We start from the raw sequence: 25,538 nt of genomic DNA, 5'->3' as shown, positions 1-25,538 counted from the left end.
CTCAGCAGCTGAAGGAACAGTAGGGAGAGCCTGGGCTGTACGGGACTAAAGAGAGAGATGCAAGTCTACAGGATGGCTGCAGGATCACTGGTATCGGATGTCAGTGCTGGAGGAGCTCTCAAGCTGGCCTGATTACATCTCCGCTGCTGGCCACGCCCCCCCCCCCCAATTTGTCATATTTATTACCAGGGCTGGATCTAGGAGTGGGTTGCTGGGGTGGGCTGTCTCCCCCCAGATTTTAGCTGTTCCCCCCAGGTGGTGATGCATGAGCCAGTCTGATGCAGACAGTTGATGTAAGGGGGAACTCTGATGGGAATAACTGGTCAAATGTAAGGGTATTCTGATAGGGATCCTAATGTAAGAGGTGGCTCAGATGGGGACACTAATGTAAGGGAGCACTCTGATAGGGACATCTGATGTAAGGGGCACTCTGATGGGGGTAACTGGTCATATGTAAAGGGACCTTGATGTAAAGAGGCACTCTGATGGGGATAACTGGTCATATGTAAGGGGGACTCTGATGGGGACCCTGATGCAAGGTAGCACTCTGATGGGGACATCTAATGTAAGGGGGCACTCTGATGTAGAACCTGATGTAAGGGGGCAAGCTGATGGGAACCCAATATAAAGGGGGGCTCTTATGAGGACACCTGATGTTAAGGGGGATTCTGATAGGGACATCTAATATAAAGGGGCACAGGTTCTATTTAATAATCCTATTCTACTGATAGCCTAATACATATTAGTGTTTCCCAGTGTGTGGCAGACTGTAAGGCTCACACTGACTCACACACAGTGTTGATATTCTGCCCCGACTATTTTTACTGCATTCCCAGATCAGATCAGATCAGATCTGTCAATAGACAAATATGGCATATACATAACCTACAGAGGTTGGAATCTGTGATTTATTTTTCTGCTTTCTTGCAAACTTTCATTGAGGATGCATTCAGCATTCCTATAGGTCCAAATCTGTACTAGACCACTCCTTCAACAGTTAATCTGTGGTTGTGGGTACCCAATGTGGCTGTTTGTCAGATAAACAATTCCTTATAAAATAATGTGATTGGCCACAAACAGTAGTGTATTTTTATTAATTTTAATTTTTCACATTTTTATCACATCAAGCAATATATCAATCTCACAATGCTTGTCCAGCAACCCCTTTGTACCATCATAATAACATCTATACAAAATGCTATGCAAAGCTGTGTTTTTCAAGCTGAAACACATTACATGGGAAAAAATTACCTTCAAAACATTTAGGGACGTATTTATAAAGATCAGTTATACAAAAATGCATTGTTTTGCTGAACTCTGCACTGTTTCACATCTGAATGCTCCTCCAATTTCTAAAAGTATAAAACAAAAATGTGTGATAGTAAAAGGAAATAAAATGGTAAAAAGGAGACAATGACAAAAAAGACATCTTCCTGCAAGGAGTACAGCCGCGTGATTGTAAGCATCAAGATACGCGAGCTAAGCTTATGGTATTAATTAATTTGCAATCAGCAGAATATCAGTCACTGACTACTACAGGGATTAAACAAAAAAATGGAAACGCTGCATGATTTGCAGGTGTGAAGGTGATGACATGATGTTGTTGAAAACGGAAGTGATGGAACAGTCTTTTTCTTCTGCTGGAAGCCTCACTTTCGTTATTCACTGCTTTGGCAGCTAGTTATGTGGGGTCATATCAGAGCTTACTGAACTTCAAAGAGGGCAAATTGTTGGTGCCCACTTAGCTGGTGCCTCTGTGACTGAAGTTTCCAATTTATTTGCCGTGTCGCAAGTATCAAAAGATTATGATGGCATATACAGTTTCCTTGAAAACGTCATCTGATAAGAAAGAGACAATTGTACAGGATTGTGACCAGGAATAAGAAAACAACTGCTGCAAATGTGACTGCAGAGCTCAATCTGTCCAACGCACGCAGTGAATGACAAAAGTGAGGCTTCCCACATGTTAGCTAGGTGTCTCATCACACAGCAGAAACAATGTTACATCACTTCCTATTTCAAAGTGAACCATGTCATCACTTTCACACCTGCAAATCATGTAGTGTTTCCATTTTTATTTTTGCCAAACTCCTGTATATAAAGAACAACTAAAGTCTACCTATACTTGCTTCCCTCCAGAGATGCCATGTCCACAAGCTCCTTCGCCAAAATCGTCACCTAGTCTTATTCTGGGTTTAATATCTTCTGCCATCTTGGTTGACCAATCTTAGGAGGATGTTAACTCCTGCACATGTACACTGTAGTTTATTTATCCTGACACCGAGGAAAGCCCTGAATGTACACTAAGTTGCGCATGAGCAGCAGTGTACATTTTAAACAAATTTATCAAAAGGCTGGAGAAAAGGTTTTACTGTAGAGCAGACATAGCAAAGGTAGTGATCCTTAGTTCATGCATCAGCCGTTACCTATGACAACCACAGCTTCAAATATAATGAATTATAGACCATTGTCACAGTATTGTGGTATCGAAAACAGCAATGATATACAGGAACTTGGACTATAGAATCCACTATTACCTGTTACGTGTAGAACATAATGCTCATGTTCTATGCTTCCTTATGGATGGATATGGCAGTTTCATGATATATTTATAGGTACATGGTCATACCTATGATTGATGTGCATGCTAATACAGTTTACATGTACTCTATATGGCACAGCATATACTTTAGTATGTTAAACCTGGAAGAAATTTAAACAATTGTTTTATTTTTTTGTTTTGTTTTCTAGGAGGAGAGGGACACTTATTATCAGGGATTGATATATGTTTGGAAAAAAGAGACTTTTATATGTGTGTAAGTGTACTCAATTCTTTCTTCTTTTTTGCATATAATTTTCATCCTAGTCAACACATGAATTCAGATATTGTCCAGAGCAGCAATATAAAAAGGGAGATGTTTCAGAAACTATATTTCTCATGAAAAAAGTTCAATATTTAAATTTTTACCTTTGTACATAGACCCCAAATGTTTTCATCAAAATGAAATAATATATAGTTGTCCCTGTCAACAAAATATCTTACTGTGTGCATTAATGCAATTCTGGCAAGTAATAATAATATCACTGAAAATATCACATTAAAATAATGCTACTGCTACAGTCTTATAATAATGTTGAAAACAATGTATTAATAATACTGATACTGGTTCCCTGACTCCTAGGTCACTGTTGTTGCTGGACTGGCCAATCTTCTGCCGCTTTCTCTCCAAAGGAAGATTTAGGGGCATATTTATAAAGCAGTGGATCTGACCTTCACTAAAGATGCACTGCAGTTACACGTATTTTAACTGCTTGTTGCCCGCCCACAATGTACTGTGGAAGGGCGGCAGCTACAGACAAAGTGATGTACAGGTATGTCGCTCTGGCTGTACTAACACAGGGGGGAGCTACGCACCTGAGCGAGCACATAGAACTCCCCCTGCAACAACTGTGACCACTGGCATGTGTGTCCAGCGGAATGAAGATCCTGGTGAATGGGACCTGGTGATCATGTGATCGCTATGCGATCATATGATCACAATATTAGCGAAGCTGTTATAAAGCAACCGGATTAATTTTTTTAGGTTTTTTTTTGTCTTCTAACCACTTGCTGACCGTATTTTACGGGTGAACAGCGGGTCTGGGGAAAAGCAACGTAACCTTACATTGCTTTGTATTTCAGACTGTGAATGCGCCTGCACCTCCCACTGCCCCCCCCCCCATCGGTCTAGGGAGAGAAGAGAGAACACAGCACTGTGAGTAAAAGAGCTGCATTTTGCACTCGTTAGATTAGTACATTTAACCCTTTGATCACCCCGTCACCCAGCCAGTGCCATTAGTACAGTGTCAGCATTTAGAATTTTTCACTGATCACTGTATTACTGCCACTAACAATATCAGTTAACATCAGGGTCTGTAAGCTCCCCTCCCTGCCAAGGTCAGCTAGTATTAGATTGCCCGCACACTATTGCACTCACGCTATAGGTCGTGATCACTGCCATTACTAATATAGTGTTTGTACCGATCAATATATTAATCACGAACAGAACTATACTAGTGCATCCTTTGTATAGAGTCCCCAAAAGTGAAGTTTTAGCACAATCAGCCCCATTCACTGTCAGCAATACCATTTAGCATCTCTGCTGTTTTTCATGGAAGATTTGTATCAAATGATTGTACGTATTTTATACGTACAATACATTGCCGCCCACCCAAATTCAGCTCTTGCCAGACAATTCGCATGGAAACCTATCACAGTTTCTGAATTTAAAACTTTTTTGGGCCTAAACTTCAACATGGGAATTGCGGTCATATTGGTCCGCAGACCCGATTCATCATATGCTTATGTTCTCTGCTGTTACATATATGTCCAACATGGAACAGCAACATACTGGTACATTGTTAGACTTTGAGTGGTTATACTGGGATGATGCCTGCAGCTACATGCATCATCCTGGTATCATTTTTTTTCAGATGGTGGTTGGCTTTCAAGTAAAAGCAATCCTAGTGGCTAATTAGCTTCTAGATAATTTTAACAAGCAGAGGGAAGAGACATTGTTTCTAATTTTTAGGGACTCTTTAATGACTGGCATAGTACCACTGGACTGGCGTAAGGCCAATGTGGTGCCTATATTTAAAAAGGGATCAAAATATTTACCAAGTAATTATAGACCTGTTAGTTTAACATCTATAGTTGGGAAGATACTGGAGAGTTTAATAAACGATCACATAGATGGGTTCTTGCAGGGAAAAATATTTTAAGCAACAGACAGCATGGATTCATGAAAGACAGAAGTTGTCAAACAAATCTGATTTCTTTTTATGAGGTGAGCAAAACCTTGTAAAAAGGGGTGGCTGTCAACATGGTATACTTGGATTTAGTAAACGTGTTTGACACCCACACATGGCTAATATGTAAGGTAAAATCCGTATGTAAATGGATAGAAAACTGGCTAAACGATCATATTCAGAGAGTAGTGGTTAATGATTCATACTCTGAATGGTCTAGGGTTGCTAGTGGTGTGCCTCATGGTTTAGGGTTGGGACCTTTACTTTTTATATATTTATAAACGATATAGGGTCTGGGATTAAAAATACTGGTTCAGTCTTTGCAGATGACACCAAGCTTTTCAGTGGAATAACGTTCTTACAGGATGTCTCCAACCTCTAAGCTGACCTCAATGCACTGTTTAATTGGACAACTATGTGGCAAATGAGGTTTAATGTTGATAAAAGTAAGGTTATGCACCTGGGGGCTAAGAATATGCATGCATCATACATACTCGGGGGAGTACAACTGGGGAATCAATGGTGGAGAAGGATCTGGGAGTTCTGGTAGATCACAAGCTTAATAATGGCATGCAATGCCAAGCTGCAGTTTCTAAAGTGAGCAAAATCCTCTCTTGTGTTAAAAGAGGTATAGATTCCAGAGAGAGATATATCATATTACCCCTGTACAAATCATTAGTAAGACCTCATCTGGAATATGCAGTTCAATTTTGGGCACCAATTCACAAAAAGAACATTGGGGAACTGGAGAAAGTGCAGAGAAGGGCAACCAAACTGATAAGAGGCATGGAGGAGCTCAGCTATGAGGAAAGATGAGAGGAACTGAATATATTCTCTCTTGAGAAGAGGAGATTAAGGGGGGATATGATCAACATGTATAAATACATCAGTGGTTCATATAGTGAACTTGGTGTAGCGTTATTCACCCTGAGGTTATCACAGAGGACAAGGGGGCAATCTGTACATCTGGAGGAAAAGAGATTTAATCTCCAAATACAGAAAGATTTCTTCAGAGTAAGAGCTGTGAAAATGTGGAATAGATTCCCTGAAGAGTTGGTTCTGGCCAGCTCAGTGGATTGTTTTAAAAAAAGGTCTGGATTATTTCCTAGATATACATAATATAACTGGATACTACCATTTATAGGTAAAGTTGATCCAGGGAATAACCGACTGCCTCTCGGGGAATCAGGAATACATTTTTTCCCCTGCAGGAGCAAATCGAATCATGCTTTGCTGGGTTTTTGCCTTGGTCTGAATCAGCTGCAGGTATAGGATTATAACTTTTTTTTTTATGGCTGAAATGGATGGACTTTAGTCTTTTTTCAACCAAACTAACTATGGAACTATATAACATCCTACCCCTTCCAGCAGGGGTGGACTGACAACTCATGGGGCCCCCAGGCAATAGGGGATCATGGGGCCCCTGTGTCCTTGCCCACACTCAAAGCACACCCAAAAAGCCTATAACAGGTACCAGGGCATTTCATGGGGCCCCCTACTCACCCCGGGCACTCGGGCAGTGCCCGAGTGCTTGAATGGTCAGTCCGCCCCTGTCTTCCAGCCTTCTTCCACAGTTTTCTTGGGCTCTCCCATCCCACAGGGGAATCTGGGAATGCAGCCAGCAGTTACGATGGATGACCATAGAGCTGATCGGAGACCAGAATGGCTCCAATCATCTCTATAGTCTATGAAACCGGAAGCTATGAGCATTTCATCATTTCCATTTCGCCAGATATTAACAGAGCCATTTTTAAATTGGAAAAGCATCTGATCACACCGGTCTTGGTGTGATCAGATACTTTAAAATCAGAGGAGAGATCTAATAGACTCTGGATTTCTCAGAAAAGAATACCTGTCATTGCCTATTGCTATCACAGGGGATATTTACATTCCCTGTGATAACAATAAAAGTGATAAAAAAAAAAACAAAGGAAAGGGACAGTGTAAAATAGACTCTGGATTTCTCAGAAAAGAATACCTGTCATTGCCTATTGCTATCACAGGGGATATTTACATTCCCTGTGATAACAATAAAAGTGATAAAAAAAAAAACAAAGGAAAGGGACAGTGTAAAAAAAAAAAATCAAAACTAAAACTAAAAAAACAAAAAACACCCACACCCCACCCCGCTTCCCGTACTCCCGTACAAAGGCTAATGCAAGTGTCGGTCCCGTGTCGGTATGTAAACAGAAACTGCACTATGTATGTGAGGTATTACCTCAAACGTCAGATCGAGGGCAGTAATTCTAGCACTGGTGACCTTTAAAGGCTTTTAAAGTGTAGCCAATCGATATTAAAAGGTTACCTAGTTTGTCGCCGTTGCACTGGCACGTGCAATTTTAAAGCTTGTCATGTTTGGTATTTATTTATTCGGCGTAATATCATCTTTTATATTTTATCAAACATTTGGGCAATATATTGTGTTTTTGTGTATTAAGATTCAAAAAAGCGTATTTTTTTCAAAAAATTAGCGCTTGAAAAGTCGCCACGCAAATACTGTGAGACATAAAAAATTGCAACACCCACCAATGGATTCTCTAGGGCAATTGCTTTAAAAAATATATGTATGTTTGGGGGTTCAATGCAATTTTCTAGCAAACAAAATGTTTTTTCATGTAAACAAAAAGTGTCAGAAAAGTCTTGTTCTTTAAGTGGTTAGAAAAATGGGTGATGTGTGCCAGAAGCTTCTAATGTTGGCCCTGAAATTCCAGGATAGTAGAAGCTCCCCCCACCCCCCTCCCCGAATGATCACTTTTTGGAAAGTAGACACAGGTATTTGCTAAGGGACATGGAGAATATTTTGCAGATTTCATTTGTTGCCACAAGTTTTTGGAAATGAGGAAAAAAACAGAAATATATTTTTTTTATTTTCAAAATCCTGTGACAAAAGTGATATCTTCAAAATACTCACCATGGCGCTTATCAAATTGTCTACTTTCGAAAAAGGGGTCATATGGGGGAGGGGGGGGGTTGTACTACCCTGGCATTTTAGGGCATCTGAAATTGTGATAGGCAGTGAGGAGGTGATTTGATGAAATATGCCCTTTGAAAGCCTGAAAGTGGTCATTGGATTTTGAGGGCCTGTATGTGGATAGGCTGCCAAAAAGTCTCTCAAACATGGTATCCCCATACTCGGGAGAAGTAGCATAATGAGTTTTGGGGTGTTATTCCACAGATAACCATGGCATACATGAGTGATATATTATTTAAATCACAACTTTGTGTAAAAAAAAATGTAATTTTCCATTTCCAGTCAATCTTCCATTGACTCAACATGCCTCTCGGCAAATTCCTTGGGGTGTCTACTTTCCAAAAAGGGGTACTTTGGGAGGTCTTTGTACTGCCCTGGCATTTTAGCACCTCAAGAAATATGATAGGCAGTCAGAAAGCAAAAGCGGAGTAGATTGCAGTATCTATATCATAGTGTGCAGACACTATAACTTTCACACAAACCAATTAATATACAGATATTGGAATTTTTTTTTCTACCAAAGTCATGTAGCACAATACACTTTGGCCTACTTTGTAATCAAAAGTAGAAAATTTCTTTTTTTCTAAATTTTCGTTCTTTTTCTGTTCATACAACAAAAGATAAAAAACCCAGTGGTGATCAAATACCACCAAAAGAAAGCTCTATTTGTCTGAAAAAAGGACATAAATTTCATTTGGGTACAGCATTGCATGACCGCACAATTACCAGTTGAAATAGCGCAGTTCCGAATAGCAAAAAATGGCCTGGTCAGGAAGGGGGGTATATCTTCTGGAGTGCAAGTGGCTAAATGATGGTGAATAATTCACCATCAGTGAATGTTTGGTGAGAATCATTTTCATTGTTTTAGAAATATGCCCCATTAAAGAAATCCTAGTAGAAATAATTTCAGGGAAAGTGTAGCGCTCACATCTGGAAGGGGAGGAAGCTCTAGGCATTATAACAAATTTTTTTTCTTTGAATCAAGTCAATAGAGCATTGATAGGGCAGCTCCTTTGTTGCCTACATTTTCTAATTGAAATGATACGAACTAAGGATCAATTAACTTTTTTTAAAAAAATACAAGGTAGCAAAGTAGTCATTATACCTTTTTGAATTGAAATAAGAATAATGTACAATAAATGAGTATATATTTAAACCTAAAATGTATGTTTTTTGTAAAAAATGAATTGGGGGTTCTAAACACTCTAGTGATATTACTAGTACAAATCAGAAAATACAAATATGAATGGATAATATGCATACTTTGTAATATTCACAAGTATTTATAATTAGACCCGCTTGATTGTCTTATACATCTTGACTTTGGCACACATGCACCAAGCAACTACCTTATAAAAAAATTTAAAAATTAAAAGACCATTATCTTAGCTTTACTCACAAAAGCAAGTTTTCAGAATCATTGTGCATATTCTATCACATCAGGCAAAATGTGCCAATTAAATAGTAAGCTGAAGGGGTAATATAAATGAGAAAACTCTTTATACTTGCAGTAAATAATGTTTTTACATAGAAGTAACTGAGAATAAAAAGTAAATGAGCATCTTTCAGGTATGTAAATGTTTAAAATATTGAATAGCTCTCATGACTAGACCATACACTGAGTGCAAGCTACAGATTAGAAAATAAGTAATGTTCTCTTAAGTCACATGAAAAGATTCCTATAAAAATTACTTGAAAATAGCAGGTATACTTGTAAAAATGACTGTAAAATGTCACTTTATGTAAATCTCTATAGGAACAAAGTAATTTAAATCCTGAAGAATTTCAGTGACAAAATATTCATGAAATTGGTAGCATACATGCTCACCTTATGTAATACAAGGCAGCGTGACTCCAGAGACCTGGAACTAGAAGTCATGCACTATAAAATAAGTTCCATTTTAGTCTTAACTTTAAGAAAACTGTCCATGAAAGTAAACTGAAATTTGGCTTTTTTTTCTAAAGTGCAGCTGATGAAATTCCACTGATACTTACCAATGATAGTACGGTCATTTTAACTAATAACAATAATTATTTTCAAATAATTCCAAGAATTAGCAATACTTTTTACAAAATCTCCCTACCTATATATAATGTCTTCACAAATTTAAATATTACTCCACATCAATAGCAGCAAGTGAAAAGAGACAATAAAAAAGATAGTGAGTAGTGCTTAGAAGGCATATCAGCATCTTAGTCAAAGACCAAGCACTGAAAATTTTTTATAAGCCATTTTATCCATTTATAGATCTGAGGTGTTTTTTATATCATAGCAAAGAGTTTTTCATGAATGTGATTTGCTTGTCTTGAGTTTTACAGATTTTTGTATAGATTATTCCTTTGGTCTTAAAGCCTTAGCTGATGCGACATTTCTCCTTTTTGCTGAGCTTTCTCCTCCTTTGCTCAAGACTTCTCTCTATTATTTCGTCTTCTTCTATAGCTCTATAAGAATCAAGCAAGATATCAAACATTATTAGTTATTTGTGATGGATAGAATTGAAGAACTTGTTATATATATATATATATATATATATATATATATATATATGTGCATGCATACCTCCTCTCTTTTATATGGAGATCTCTCACAAGGCCATCACGCTGATCTACTAGAGACACTAATTCATCAAGTAAAAGTTTCTCTCTTCTCTTCTGAGCTTCACTTTTTAAGTAATCTATGGTGAAATAATAAAAATATTGTAAAATTTGTACTCTTGTACTTGTAACTTTTTTGAACTGTTTGTATTATTTAACCACTTCCATACAGGGCACTTTTACCCCCTTCCTGCCCAGGCCAATTTTCAGGTTTCAGCGCTCTCACACTTTGAATGACAATTGCACGGTAATACAACACTATACCCTAACTAAAATTTTATCATTTTCTTCACACAACTAGAGCTTTCTTTTGGTGGTATTTAATCACCGCTGGGGTTTTTATTTTTTGCTAAATTAACAAAAAAAAACGAAAATTTTGAAAAAAAAACACATTTTTCTTTGTTTCTGTTATAAAAGTTTGCAAATAAATAATTGTTCTTCATAAATTTAGGCAAAAATGTATTCTACTACATGTCTTTGGTGAAAAAACACAAATTAGTATTTATTATTTAGTCTGTAGGAAAGTTATAGAGTTCACAAACTATGGTGTATATCTGAATATTGATCAATCCTGAAGTTCTGACAGCCAATCTAATTTCTTGAGGTCCAAGAATGTCAGAACAGTACAGATATCCCCCAAATGACCCCTTTTTGCGAAGTAGACAGTCCGGTGTATTTCATAACAGGCATGGCGAGTTTTTTGAAGTTGTAATTTTTTTGTCATAGTTTTTCGGAAATGAAGAAATAAAAAAAATGATTTTCACTAGCTTTTTTTAACATACTGTCACCAGTGCAGTACAGTGTCATCATATAACTGGCATGGCGGTGATCAGGGACACTGACTGGTGACAGTACGAAAAAAAAATAAATGATATTTTATTTTTATATTTTATTATTTTTTATTACATTTTTTCTTTTTTTTATAAGATTTTTTTTTCATATTTCACTATGACCAAAGTAGTATAATGTTACCATAGTAACAGTGTACTACTTTGGGGAAGTGATCTATATATATATATTTTTTTTTTACACAATTTGCTTATAGCAAAGAATTACTTTGCTATAAGCAAGCATTTACCTGAATGAAATCGATTCATTCAGGATTTTTTTTTTCTTAACTGTGATTTGGCCACAGCTAATCACATGACACAGCTGGGCTGTGATTGGTCCAACTTGTGCATGTGATCGCTGTGACCATTCAATGGATGGCATGATAGGAAGCCATCCATTGTATACAACTGTCATGTGACCTGCTGTTATTGGTCACAGCAGGTCACATGGTACTGTCAATGGGGCCGGTACACAGATCTGTCATCGGCCGGTGACAGATCGCGCCGCTGTGCGGCTCTGCTGGCATGCAAACTGCGCATGCCTGAAAGGAAGCCATATGGGGGTTTTTGCTGCCCGCCATTCGGCCATAGTCCGGGCGGGAACCGGTTAAAGTGGTACTATACTCACCTCTGTTCCAAGGATGACACTTCCATGATCCATCTCACAAGTGCTGACATTTTCTACCTGGCTTCTTCTAGATTCAGCATCAAGAAGAATGCAGGCAGGATGGTAAGAAGTCTGCATTTCAGAAGAGACATATTGGGGTTTATTTACTAAAGCTGGAGAGTCCAAAATCAGACTCCCTTCTGCATAGAAACCAATCAGATTCCAGGTTTCATTGCCAAAGCTTCATTGAACAAGCTGAGGTTAGAAGCTGATTGGTTTCTATCCAGAAGGGAGTCTGATTTTGGACTCTCCAGCTTTAGTAAATAAACCCCATTATGTCTCTTCTGCAATAGAGAAAAACCCTTTCTACAATTTTTTGGAGACTGGCCACAGTTTTGCTTTAAAGCCCAACTTCAGCCAACATTTCTTTTTATAGAATGGGAATTCTGCCGGGTTTTTTATTGTTGTCTATGCCTCTCTAGGGCAGATTTACCCTCACTATACGTTAGTACAATCAGGGCAGAAACAAAACAAAATTACATTTGCAACAGAATGAGGACGGGTTAGAACTTGTTTTGTTATTGTTGTGTTGTCCAAGCCTTTCTGTCCTAGGTTATAGAATCGTACCTCCAGGTGATTGGACACTGGCAAAGATTTCAAGAACATGCCCCTGAATGCCTCCCCTGTAACTCTACCCTGCTCAGTGAGTCCCCAGTTTTGTAGCAAGCAATGCAGAGTAATCAAGGAATGGAATAGAGGGTGGCCTGTGTCTTGTACTGTTCTCCAAAATATGGAATTTACAGGTAAGTCAAAATTACACCTATCTTAATTGTATAGTACAGGACACAGGCAAAGTATTCATAGACCCTGGGGCATTCCCAAGCAATGAATGAGAAAGGTGGGCAACAACTAGGCATACATAACTGTACCAACAGGCCCAACAACAAGAGTCAAAAGACCCGATATCAGAGTGCTGCTGGAAGAACCTTGCAACCGAAAGATGCATCTGCAGAAAATTGGACATCCACCAGATAGAACTTTGAAAAGTTAAGAACAGAAGACCAGGTGGTGGCTTTAGAAAGCTACAGAGGCCTGGTGCTGGAAAGCTCAGGAAACTCCCACTGATCTGGTGGTGGATGTAAAAAATCAGGAGGAGATTTTTCCTTCAAATTGTAAGCTCTAACATTCAGATTTCTTATCTATCGAGTGATGGAAGACTTGGGAGTAGGGTGTCCCTTGCAAGGTCCTGAAGACAGAACATATAGGGAATCCATCTTCCTCACTGAAGCTGTTGCTTTGGTGTAGACTCTTAATGATTGCTACTATGTCCAGGTAATGAAGAGAGATTTCCTTTGGATGCTTTGAAGCAGGGCATGAGGATGGGAGGACAATGTCTTCATTGAGGTGGAAGACTGATACCAACCTCAAGAAGAGATGGTCTTGGGCATTAGACTAACTTGTCATTGTGAAGGTCGAGGAACGGCTCTTTACAAGAGTGAGCTATCAGCTCAGAAACACATCTGACAGATTTCATGGCAACCAAAAGGGCCTCTTTGCAAGAGGTGTCATTTAGGGGAATATGGATTCAAAGGGTTGTTTTTTGAAGGGAAGAAAGAACTAAGTTAAGATCCCAAAAAAGCGCAGGGGGATTGATCCAAGATAAACTTGAACAAAGGTTTTTCCAAGGAAGTACAAAGACAGCGGACCTTGAAAAAGAATGGGCAAAGCTGAAACCTGACCTTTTAGAGTGCTTAAAACGATTGTAAAGGCAAGACATTTTTTACCTTAATGCATTACCCTCTCAATCTAGCGCTGTGCCCATCTGTAGTTACTATCTCTTGGGGCCACTTTGTGCAATACCATTGCATAGAACAGGTATGTATGCCATGTTTAAAAAAAAAAAAAAGGCACAAAGTAATCTCTGAACTTGAATTCACACTAGGCAAAGAAGGATTTACAGGTACAATAGTACATCTTTCTGGAGGGGGCTTTTCTTGCTTTCAGCAAGATAGGAATAACAGACTCAGAGACAACTCTATCTCGTAAGACCTGGGTTTCAACAGCCATGCCGTTAAAGTCATAGACTGAGAAGCAGGGTGGAGTAGAGGGCCCTGAGACAGCATATCTGGCCCACTGAAGAGAAGCTAGGGGTCATCTGCTAGACGTCTAAGTGTGTCTGTGTGCTTCTGGGACAGTTTGCTGCAATGAAAATTACAGTCTTCCTATCGTGCTCTTTTTGAGTACACAAGGCAGAGGTAGATTATTGTTGAACCTGGAGGCTAGGGTGTCTATATCCAGAGTCCCCCATTTCTCATAAATCAAATAAAAGATGTCTGGGTGAAGGGCCCATTCTTCTTGATCCAAGCAGAGGCAGCTGAGATAATCTGCATTTCAGTTGTCCACTCCTAGAATGTGGACCACAGAGATGGCTGGACAGTGAGTTTCTATCAACTAGATTATCTGGCTTACTTCCTTCAAAGCTGCATGACTCTTGTTGCCCCCTTGGTGATTGATGCAGGCCTCAGCCATGGTACTGTCTAGCTACACCAACTTGGTGCCCTTGCAGAAGGGAGGTCCCATGTCGCAGAGCCATTCGTATTGCTCAGAGCTCAAGGATGCTGATAGGAAGCTTGGCTTACATGGGTGACCATGTTCCCTGTACCATGTGGGACTGGAACACTCCTCCCCAGCCTTAGGAAGGAAAGATTTCCCTACTGTTAAGCCTGAGCTGGAGACCAACCAAGTTAGGGAATTGGCTTGACTGGATAGGAGCATGGGTAGGTCAAGAGAAGGAGCAAGTTTATTTCAAGTCAACAAGATGTGTTGGAGAGGTCTCAAATAGCATTGGGTAAATGCTACTGTCTCAAAAAGAGGCTGCCAAAAGGCCTAGAAATCCCATTGGAGAGCAGAATTTTCGAAACAAATCACCCAGAAGAAGGCCTGGAGCATCTTTTCTTCTCTGTGGACGCTTGCAGACAACAGTATAAGAGATGACTCCTTCAAGAGAAAGCTGACATAATAACCTGTGACCTGGGTGTCTTAAGTTCTGAGAAGGGCAAGAAGAGATGCTAGGACCTTTGTGAACACTCTGGGAGCAGAGGATGGGCCAAAGGGCAGTGCAACAAATTGAAAATGGTTGTTCGCCACTGAAATGAGGAGTAAGTGCTGATGAGGTGATAGAGGCTCCTGAAGAGGAAGGAGGCAGACTAGAATCTTCCTCTATGGAGGTAAAAGCTCCCCTCCTGTGAAATCTTTGATGAATTGATAAAGTACCTCTCCAAAAATACAGCTGCCTTGAAAGGGCATACATGTGAGGTGCTTTTTTGAGGCAGCTTCAGCTCTCAAGGATTTGAACCACAAGGTTTTGTGCTCATGAATTGAGATTAGAGTCTTTCTGGAAATTTGTCCCATGACATATTCAAGGACATCCACACAAAAGAGCAGAGCAGAAGGAAATTTTTCTGGTCCTGGAATACAAAATACACCAAGTATAGCCCTGGAATACAGGATCCTTTTGGTTGTTCATTGCCCTACTTAGGTTAGCTGCAGTTTGACATACTGAAATTGCAGCAAGAGTTAGTTGCAGGGCTGGGCCTTTCAGAGTAAAAAGAGACTTCATAAGCATCTCAAAGGTTCTATCTACAGAATCCATGCATAGAAGAACATCTTCAATTGGTAGTGTAAGAAGTTTAAGACTGAAAATGCAGGATCAACTACAGGAACACTCCACTTTTTATTGAACACTTTTTCCACTGGATAAAATTCTGAAAAGATTTCTGGAGTAAGGAAAAGTTTTTGAAGGTCTCTTTGTAACCAAGGATGCCTGGCGAGATGGAGGAGAATCAAGAACTATAATGCTGAGGCTTTTGTGCATGGCAGTGTAGCAATCATGCAAACAGAGATGGATGCGAACCTCCATTTTGGCAAAGGATCATCCATTTTGTATAATTATCTCTCTCTCCCTCTGTCCTCATCCCCCCTCCCTCTCTGTTGAGTGACATGTGGTTCTGGTGTGCTTGCAGAGATCACAGGCAACACACTCAGTGGGATGGCGTCCTGACTATAAAACCTCACTAGCTAGGTGCCCCCCTGTCTAAGAAACTCTTGCTTGGAAAGGGATCATAAAAGTGTAAACTGAGTCCTTCACTGAGTTCAAAGACATTCCAGATAAGTCATAAACTAGACACCACATTCAACATTCATTTTCCCCTATGATTACATATGTTGGATTATGGAAGACTCACATAAACATGGATCACAGATTCGGATGGCTCACTTTGATACCAATCTCCTGATATATTACATCCCTTATCTAAGATATATAGGAGAGCAGAAAATTATATCTCCTGAACCATGCAAGTAAATAAGTCATATTTCATATCTAACCATTCCGCAAACGCGGCTGCGTATTAATCTACTAGTGGCAAGGCTGCTAAATGCCCCGAGAATAAGTTATGAATCATAATAGAAGCTATGAGAGTTTTGATAACTTAGGTCTCCACCTACACCTCCCTCCCCAAATGAGGTGATTGGTTTACTGCTCCAGGGAGACACCCTGTTGAGTTACTAGAAAAGCTAAGCAGGCTGAGTTGAGCTGTGTGTGAGAGTTGAAGAGTCTCCTGTTTTAACATCGAAACTGACAGTGGGAGATAAATCCTTTGCTCTGAAACCTGATCTGCTTAACCCAGGACTTTGGCAAGTACTTTATCCCTCTAACTTCTCTCTGTTATCTCTTTGCTGTGCTATTGTTCTCTGTATATTTAAATATATATATTGGCTACATTTTTTCCTGTAAATATTTTTATTGCACCCTTTTAACCTTTTAGTAATAAATCTTACTTTCTGAAAGTGTTGAACTGTTTCTAAAGCTCTTTAATGCAAATTACGAATTCCTGCCGCTGAACAGCGCTACTGTGTGGGTTTAACCCTCTGTATAATCTCTCTGCGGTGACAGTGGTATACAGATGATTATCCAATCATCATAGTGTATTGCTAATATTGCCGAGTTTCCTCTTTCTCTGTACAAAAAGGAGGTGGTGGCAGTGTGAAGGGTTAATTGTGTAATTAACCTGACCCAGTAACAATCGCGCTCAGGCTGCCGGTACATGGATTGTGGTCCATTAGGTGGAAAATCTTTGTGCAGAGTGCAGCTGGGCGTGGCATTGTTATGCACGTGACAGTGGGGTTTTAGATAGGCTAATCCTTCGCTCACAAGTTTGGTGGGGGCTGGGGTCTGACACCGTGATCCTCACCAGGCAGCAGCGAGCTTATCCACATTAGAAAAAATGTTTCATGAAGTTCTTGCTTTAGGTGTATAGGAGTATAGAGGAAAAAAATCTTCCATTGCCTCCTCCAATGTTGCTTTTATATTCTCCTTATTCCCTTATTTGTCTGCCTCATCAAGGGCAGGCATATCTGGATTTGACCCAAGTAGAGACAGGGGAGCTAGAGACGGGGCATGGTGTCTGGTAGCAGACAAAGATGACTGTATTAAGGCTGTTAATTGTATGAGGAATTGTGACATACAGTAGATACAGAAAATTCTGCTCTTGTCAGGAAGGTAGCTTATTGCAGGTCAATAAAAGAGTTACAATTGGAAGCAGAGAAGGGTGTCAAAATCAGTTCCTGCTTGAATGCAAGGGAAGCATCATCACTCTGAGGTTGCGTGTAGTGTGGACCTTCAGCTAAATGAATGTTCACCTGAGGCTTAGCCAGTGCTCCCCTTTGCCTGGTATCCACTAAAGCTATGAGTGAGGAAATTCCTTGTGGGGTACTCACATCATAGGGTGCAAAATATAAGGTATGTATGTCCGGAAGGAGTACATAACAACCCCAGTGAGTGTAGACTGCCCTGTAAAAAAAACCTCATGATGAGAGGGGTTCTAGGCGGATGTGGCAGTAAAGAATGCAACCTGTGGTGTGATGTCACACCTGGTTATCCACCTGACACTGAGCTCTAAATTGTTGAATTTTAGTGCCAAGTTTACAATGTTTATACTGTAAAGAGAATACATTCCAAACATAGCCCTGTTTTTAAAGTAAAGGTCAAAGATAAAGAATGACCCTGTCTTACCTATCCATGATGCTGGACTTTATATTAAGTCCAGGCTTTTCCCATCACAGTAGGCATACACTTTAGGGGGTCTTAGTTCCATATGGATGGACCACAGGCCCTGGACCTTTATGACACCTTGTGGCTGACTACAACACATTGCAAAGAAGTGCCATTACAAAGAAGTGCCAAGAGTGCCTGTGTGCGATCTAGTGCCTGAAGCAACATTACAAGGCTGTCTCCGCAGGGTGCACTCGGTACATCTTACAAAGTTTTACAAAAACTGCATCTATCCAGATGTAGTGCTTCAATTTAGGTATTAGAAGTCAGTGAATGAGATGACTGAAGAATTGAAGAATCCAAAAATAAAACCATAAAATAATAAAACAGTAAGTTAGTAAAGCTAAAAGTGATATTTTTTGCAAAGGAGAAAAGGTCCATCACCTTAAGGCACTAGGGCACCCAGGACTTACTGGGTGGGATAGTATTACACAGGAGATGCTCAACAGGTGTGTCCTTGAAAATTTTGCCAGTGTCCAATCACCCAAATGTACGAGCCTATAACCTAGGGTCCATGAATACTTTGCTTGTGTCTTCTACTGTACAATTAAGATACAAACGTTTTATCTACAGATACACTTTAATAATATGTTTAGGCCCAGGTTCACATATGTCAATTTATCATAATTTTTCGCCTCGTGATAACTTCAATTCATATTCACAATATTTGCATTTTATTTACTGGATGAGGTACTATAAAACTTAATTTTTTAGTGTCCTTCCTATTTATGTAGGATACTCAGTAGTTTTAGTATTGTGATTCAGCCATAAATTTAAAGAAACATTAACTCATATAAAGAAGAATATATCAAAACCTCACCATCAGTACATAGCAACGCTCGAAGGTCTCTGCTCAGGAGTTCAAACCTCCGTTCCAGATCTTGTTCCTCTGCACTAACATTTAAAAAAAAGTAGTGGTTAAAGTAGACTGGCAGATGTAAATTTTATGTTAAAGATCACTCAATTTGATGTTGTATTTAAGATCAGTCATAGGAATTAAAGATCTCCAGTACTTACAGTAACTGCAGTTCATCTTGCCTCCTGATTAAAGCATTTTTCTTATTCACCAATGTGAACCATTCTTGGATAAGGGTTTCTTCTGCTTCCTTGTCAGAGCCTAGGAATTAAGGGGATGAAGGTATTTAAAAGTGAGTTGGGGAAGAGTAATCCTGTGTTATATAGCTGGTAAGGTTGAATAAAGACACAGGTCCATCCAGTTCAAAAAGTTTCCTCCCAATGCTAGAGTCACCATTAAATGAATTGTATATCACTATCATAATGCCCTTTTAAGTGTCACTTGTCCAGGAAGAATATGGTTAATGCTTACAGTTGTTCCTCATAACTGAGGTCCTCCAGCCCAATATTAGCACTGCTGCCCTTCTCTGGACTCTCTCCAGTTCAAGGAAATCCTTCCTGAGGATTGATGACCAAAGCTGAATGCCATACTCAAGATGTGGATGTTGTCATCATTTACTACTGTAACTTTTGTAATTTTGGAGTAAGGCCTCATGCACACGAGGTGTGTTTTGAACCTACTGCTAAGGGCTTCAGACGTTTTTTTTTTACTGTCCCTAAACTCCCCTGCATGTTATCCTATGTGTCCATGCACACATAGGCTTTTAGCAGAGATTTGTGGCAGGATGCATCCTGGAGCAGCGACGTTTTGGCTGAAAAAAACGCTTGATGCACTTAAACGCATGTAAACATGCCTAAAGGCTAGGCATGTCTAGTGCTTGAGCATTAATGTATTTCAAAGCCAGAATAATATATTTATTCTGGCCAATGAAGTTAATTGATGCCCAAACACTTGACGTGGGTAAAAGAGTGTAAACGCGGTACACGCTTTTACAAGCATCAATATTTTTTTTTGGTAGAAATGCTGCTGGCTTCTGGGGGAGTGAAAAATAAAATGTCGGTGTGCATGAGGCCTTAAAGTCAACTTAAATGTTAAACTAGTGCCATGTAAATTTGATTATGTGTGTTCATTTGTGTTTAAAAGCGTTGTAACCCTTTAGCTTTGTTTTTAATGAGCGCAGAAAGTATCAATAGTGCTTCAACCTACAGTATAGGATAGATTTACTAAAACTGGAGTGTGCAAAATTTGGTGCAGTTCTGCAAAGAAACCAGTTAGCATCCAGGTTTTCTTTGTCAAAACTTAATTGAACACGCTGAAATTAGAAGGTGATTGGCTACCATGTACAGTTGTACAGAGTGCTCCAGCTTTAGTATATCCCCCTCAATGTTTCATAGGATTACCTGGTTAAATGTGATTGTGTAGCATAAAAAATAAATTAAAGTAATAATGTAATAAAATACCATTTTCCATTAGAGTTCGAAGATCCTTTTCTACTACTGCAGCTCTTGTATCAATCTCTTTTTGTTGGTCTTCCAAAGCTGCAAGCTCAGACATCACATACTGGCTGGTGTCTTTAAGAAGCTGAAAATTAAATAATATAACATATGAATTTAGGATATGGTAAAGGTAATATAAATATAAGTTCAATTAATTTTCTAAGGCTAACCATTCAAATAACATGACAAAATTAGCATGCATCATTTCACTTGCATGACTCCTAATTCAAAAATATTCTCACCTACACATACAGAATACTTAAAAAAATGATTACAACTGGGAAAATCAATCATCAAAAAGGATCTGGGTGTTCTGATAGATCACAGATTTAACTAGAAAAGCTACAATTTCTGGGGAAATTGTGTGAAGTGTTCTTTCATCCACCAGTAGTCTACAACTGGAGTGGGCGGAGTAGCTTGTCACTCTGCTGCCTGCTCACACACCTGGGTTCCTATGGCAACTCACTCTACAGCAAGGGAAAACAAACTTCTCCAACTTGCTCACTTCACTGGTGGTTGCCATGTTCAAACAGTTGTAGTTTAAAAATTATAAATCCTACACCGAAGAGCTTTATATTGTGAGAATCACAAGACCCAGACCTACATTTTGATGCATAGTATGTCTCTGAAATATTAAAAATGAAGACACAGTCGCAGTTTAGAAATTGCCCTTCAAATTTGAGGTGGCTAGAGTGGAGTTTCAATGAATGTCAATGTCAATGATAGTGTTCACAATATGACCATTTGTTTGCAACTCACGCCGCCCATTGCCATTCATTGAAACTCCACTCTAGCCACTTCAAATTTGAAGGGCAATTTCTAAACTGTGACTGTGCCTTCATTTTTAATATTTCAGAGATGCATACTATGCATCAAAATGTAGGTCTGGGTCTTGTGATTCTGTAGTGCACAATAAGTGCTGATAGAAGAAAATGTATACACAATAAAAAGTGCTTTGAGATGGTATGCATATTGAGGTGCAGGAGAATGTACTATACACAAGCATATGTAGACCTTCTTATTTTGATAAGAGGTCAAAACAGTCTGGAGAGTAAGCAGTTTAAAGGGGCACTCCAGAGCACGTGTTACAAGCCAGATTTGGTGAAGAGTTGGCACTGAAATATACGTGATGACATCGCATATGATGAAACGCGTAGGTCAGAGCCATGCACACTCTACCACACATTCGCAACTGGCCGATGACCATCCTTGTTCCTGGAAAGAATTTCTATTTGCCGTTTTTTTACATGCTGGTTTTACAGAACACAATGTAAGTGCAATTCTGTTTAATAAATTTTCTGTGCTATGGTTTTTACACTATGTGGAGTATTTCTTCATTGCATTTGTTCTGCTGCAAGTTCCGATTCAGTTAATTAGTGTTGGAGTGCTGTGGAATTGTTAATCATAGAGACAGCAGTGGGTCAAATAGCTTGTCACATATCTGGGCTTTTAGATGATGACCATTCGGTTTACATGATGTCAACTTTATCATCTTAACCACGGGCCCTCCTGAGGATTTACCCCCCTTCCTGACCATGCCATTTTTTGCGTTACGGCGCTGCGTTACTTTAACTGACAATTGCGTGGTTGTGCAACGCTGCACCCAAATTAAATGTATGTCCTTTTCTTTCCCATGAATTGAGCTTTCTTTCGGTGGTGTTTGATCGCCTTTGCGGTTTTAATTTTTTGCGCTATAAAAAAAAAACCAGACCAACAATTTTCAGAGAAAAACAATATTTTGGACTTTTTGCTATTAAGTCCAGTAAAAATATTTTTTTAAAATTTAACTTCATCATAACTTTATGCCAAAATCTAAATGACATGTCTTTGCTAAAAAAAAATCCCAATACATGTAAATTAATTGATTTATGTGCAAGTTATAGCGTTTACAAATGGCGGTATAGATACTAGTATTTTTTTTTCTACTAGTAACGTCAGCGATCAGTGAATTTTAACAGGACTGCGGCGGACATTCTGACACTGGGGGTAACTAATTTGGTGTCACTGAAATCCCCAGTGACACCAATACAGTGATCAGTGCTAAAAAAAAAAAAGCACTGACACTGTACTAATGGCACTGGGCAGGAAGGGGTTAACATGAGAGGTGATCAAAGGGTTAACTATATGTAGGGAGTGTTTTTTCAGAGGACAGGGGTGTGTGCTTCACTGTAAGCACACTGATCGGGATGGCTGTGCTGTGCACAGCTATCCTGAGCAGTGTGCCAGAGCTGACAGGGAGGAATACTGTTTGTAAACAAAACAGTCTTCCTCCCCGTCGGAGGCCCAGTGATTGACAGCCGGGGCCACGAATGGCGGCGCTGGTAGGGCTCGCATGCGCCCCCTACCCGGAAATGCAAAATCATGTAAATATACATGATTTTGCACTCCCATGATACCCTGTAGCAGTATTTCTGTTATAGGGTGGCCAGGAAGTGGTTAAACAGCGTTTATTGACCATTGTTAGCAGGGAGTCACAAACCTTCTGGTAAGCCTTGCATGAGAGTGGATGGTGACACTTTGGCTATCTCTGAAGTTTCCTGTTTCCATCATGACATGTGGGACTGATTATTATTTTGATTATGCACATTATTTACCCTATGGACTCTTTATGATCACAATTTTTCCCATGTTTATTATATTTGTTATTTTGAATGGTACAGGTGTAAATTGTTTTACATTTTTGAATGAATAAGCGCTGCACTTTTTATTATACACATAGATATAAACGGACAATCATTTGGAGGACCCTGTTACACACATTTCCATATACTTAAGATGTTTTGGATCATAGCACAAATTGGTACTATTTCACTTTAATTGCACATTGAAATAAGAGCTTTGCACTATACCAAGTATTGTGTCACATTTATGCATAGCATCATAAAGTACTTTAAATATTTTCTTGTATCAGCGCTGCTCAACAATTTTCAATATATGATAAAAGATTAGGTCAAATGAATTTATTCCCCCTTGAGAAAAGCAGTTTAAAGGGGGAATACAGTGGATATAAAAAGTCTACACACCCCTGTTAAAATGTCAGGTTTCTGTGATGTAAAAAAATGAGATAAAGATAAATAATTTCAGAACTTTTTCCACCTTTAATGTGAAGAAAAAAACTGTAGAAGTCAATTTAAAAACAAACTAAAATCTTTTTTGGAGGGAAGTAAACATAAAAAACTAAAATAATGTGAATGTATAAGTGTGCACACCCTCGTATAACTGGGGATGTAGCTGTGTTCAGAATTAAGCAATCACAGTCAAAATAATGTTAAATAGGAGTCAGTACACACCTGCCATCCTTTAAAGTGCCTCTGATTAACCCCAAATAAAGTTCAGCTGTTCTAGTAGGTCTTTCCTGACATGTTTAAGTCGTATCTTACAGAAAAAGTCATGGTCTGCAGAGAGCTTCCAAAGCATCAGAGGGATCTCATTGTTAAAAGGTATCAGTCAGGAGAAGGGTACAAAAGAATTTCCAAGGCATTAGATATTCCATGGAACACAGTGAAGACAGTCATCATCAAGTGGTGAAAATATGGCGCAACAGTGACATCACCAAGAACTGGACATCCCTCCAAAATTGATGGGCTATGGAGTATAGTGGCAAGATAGAAGCCTTTTCTTACGAAGAACAACATCCAAGCCCGGCTAAATTTTGCAAAAACACATCTGAAGTCTCCCAAAAGCATGTGGGAAAATGTGTTATGGTCTGATGAAACCAAGATTGAACTTTTTGGCCATAATTCCAAAAGATATGTTTGGTGCAAAATACAACACTACAGATAACCAAAAGAACACCATACCCACAGTGAAGCATGGTGGTGGCAACATCATGCTTTCAGGCTGTTTTTCTTCAGCTGGAACTGGGGCCTTAGTCAAGGTAGAGGGAATTATGAAGAGATACAAATACCAGTCAATATTGGCACAAAACCTTCAGGCTTCTGCTAGAAAGCTGAACATGAAGAGGAACGTCATCTTTCAGCAACAACCCAAAGAAAACATCCAAATAATCAAAGGAATAGCTTCACCAGAAGAAGATTAACGTTTTGGAATGGCCTAGCCAGAGCCCAGACCTGAATCCGATTAAAAATCTGTGGGGTGATCTGAAGAGGGCTGTGCACAAGAGATGCCCTCGCAATCTGACAGATTTAGAGTGTTTTTACAAGGATGAGTGGGCAAATATTGCCAAGTCAAGATGTGCCATGCTGATAGACTCACACCCTAAAAGACTGAGTGCTGTAATAAAATCAAAAGGTGCTTCAACAGAGTATTAATTTAAGGGTGTGCACACTTATGCAACCAAATTATTTTAGTTTTTATTTCTACTTCACTCCACCTAAAATATTTCAGTTTGTTGTTCAACTGAGTTGTAGTTCATAGGTTACATTAAAGGTGGAAAAAGTTCTGAAATGATTTCTTTGTCTCATTTTTTTACATCACAGAAACTTGACATTTTAATAGGGGTGTGTAGACTTTTTACAGTCATGGCCGAAATTGTTGGCACCCTTGATATTTCTCCAGGAAATCATGTATTTCTCACGAAACGTATTGCATTAACACATGTTTTGCTATGTTTATTCCCTTTGTGTGTATTGGGACAAAACAAAAAAAGGGAGGAAAGAAAGCAAATTCGACATAATGTCACACAAACCTCCAAAAATGGGCTGGACAAAAGTATTGGCACCCTTTCACAACTGCGGATAAATAAGAATGTTACAAGCATGTGATGCTCCTGTAAACTCACCTGGGGCAAGTAACAGGTGTGGGCAATATAGAAATCACACCTGAAAGCAGATAAAAAGGAGAGACGTTCACTTAACCTTTGCATTGTGTGTCTGTCTGTGCCACACTAAGCATGGACAACAGAAAGAGGAGACGAGAACTGTCTGAGGACCTGAGAACCAAAATTGTGGCAAAATATCAACAATCTCAAGGTTACAAGTCCATCTCCAGAGAACTAGATTTGCCTTTGTCCACAGTGCGCAACATTATCAAGAAGTTTGCAACCCATGGCACTGTAGCTAATCTCCCTGGTCGTGGACGGATGAGGAAAATTGATGAAAGATTGCAACGCAGAATAGTCCGGATGGTGGATAAACAGCCCCAAACATGTTCCAAAGACATTCAAGCTGTCCTGCAGGCTCAGGGAGCATCAGTGTCAGCGCGAACTATCCGTCGACATTTAAATGAAATGAAACGCTATGGCAGGAGACCCAGGAGGACCCCACTGCTGACACAGAGACATAAAAAAGCAAGACTACAGTTTGCCAAAATGTACTTGAGTAA

The 25,538-nt window shown here is 39.3% G+C and overlaps 1 protein-coding gene across 3 annotated transcripts in view; it reads right to left on the bottom strand.

Moving 5' to 3' along the window:
• Nucleotides 1–1,083: 1,083 nt before the first annotated feature.
• LOC149440328 (EH domain-binding protein 1-like protein 1) overlaps nt 1,084–25,538 on the bottom strand; it is a 207,910-nt gene continuing 183,455 nt past the window's right edge. For 2 of the 3 annotated variants that reach the window (XM_089658776.1, XM_089658777.1), the window contains exons 15-19: nt 20,220–20,340; nt 18,921–19,020; nt 18,724–18,797; nt 10,320–10,434; nt 1,084–10,201 (exon numbers count right to left, since the gene is read on the bottom strand). In XM_089658776.1, the coding sequence (XP_089514902.1) occupies nt 10,114–10,201; nt 10,320–10,434; nt 18,724–18,797; nt 18,921–19,020; nt 20,220–20,340 (498 nt within the window). In that variant the 3' untranslated portion in view covers nt 1,084–10,113. Of the gene's footprint in view, nt 10,202–10,319; nt 10,435–18,723; nt 18,798–18,920; nt 19,021–20,218; nt 20,341–25,538 lie in introns of those variants that run through there. The other variant, XM_089658780.1, reaches the window with a different exon arrangement.

Source organism: Staurois parvus, unplaced genomic scaffold, assembly GCF_062004578.1.
Source record: "Staurois parvus isolate SC_StPar_1 unplaced genomic scaffold, SC_StPar_1.0 ptg001091l, whole genome shotgun sequence".
Classification (NCBI taxonomy): Eukaryota; Metazoa; Chordata; class Amphibia; order Anura; family Ranidae; genus Staurois; species Staurois parvus.
This window is presented reverse-complemented; position numbering and strand designations above follow the sequence as displayed.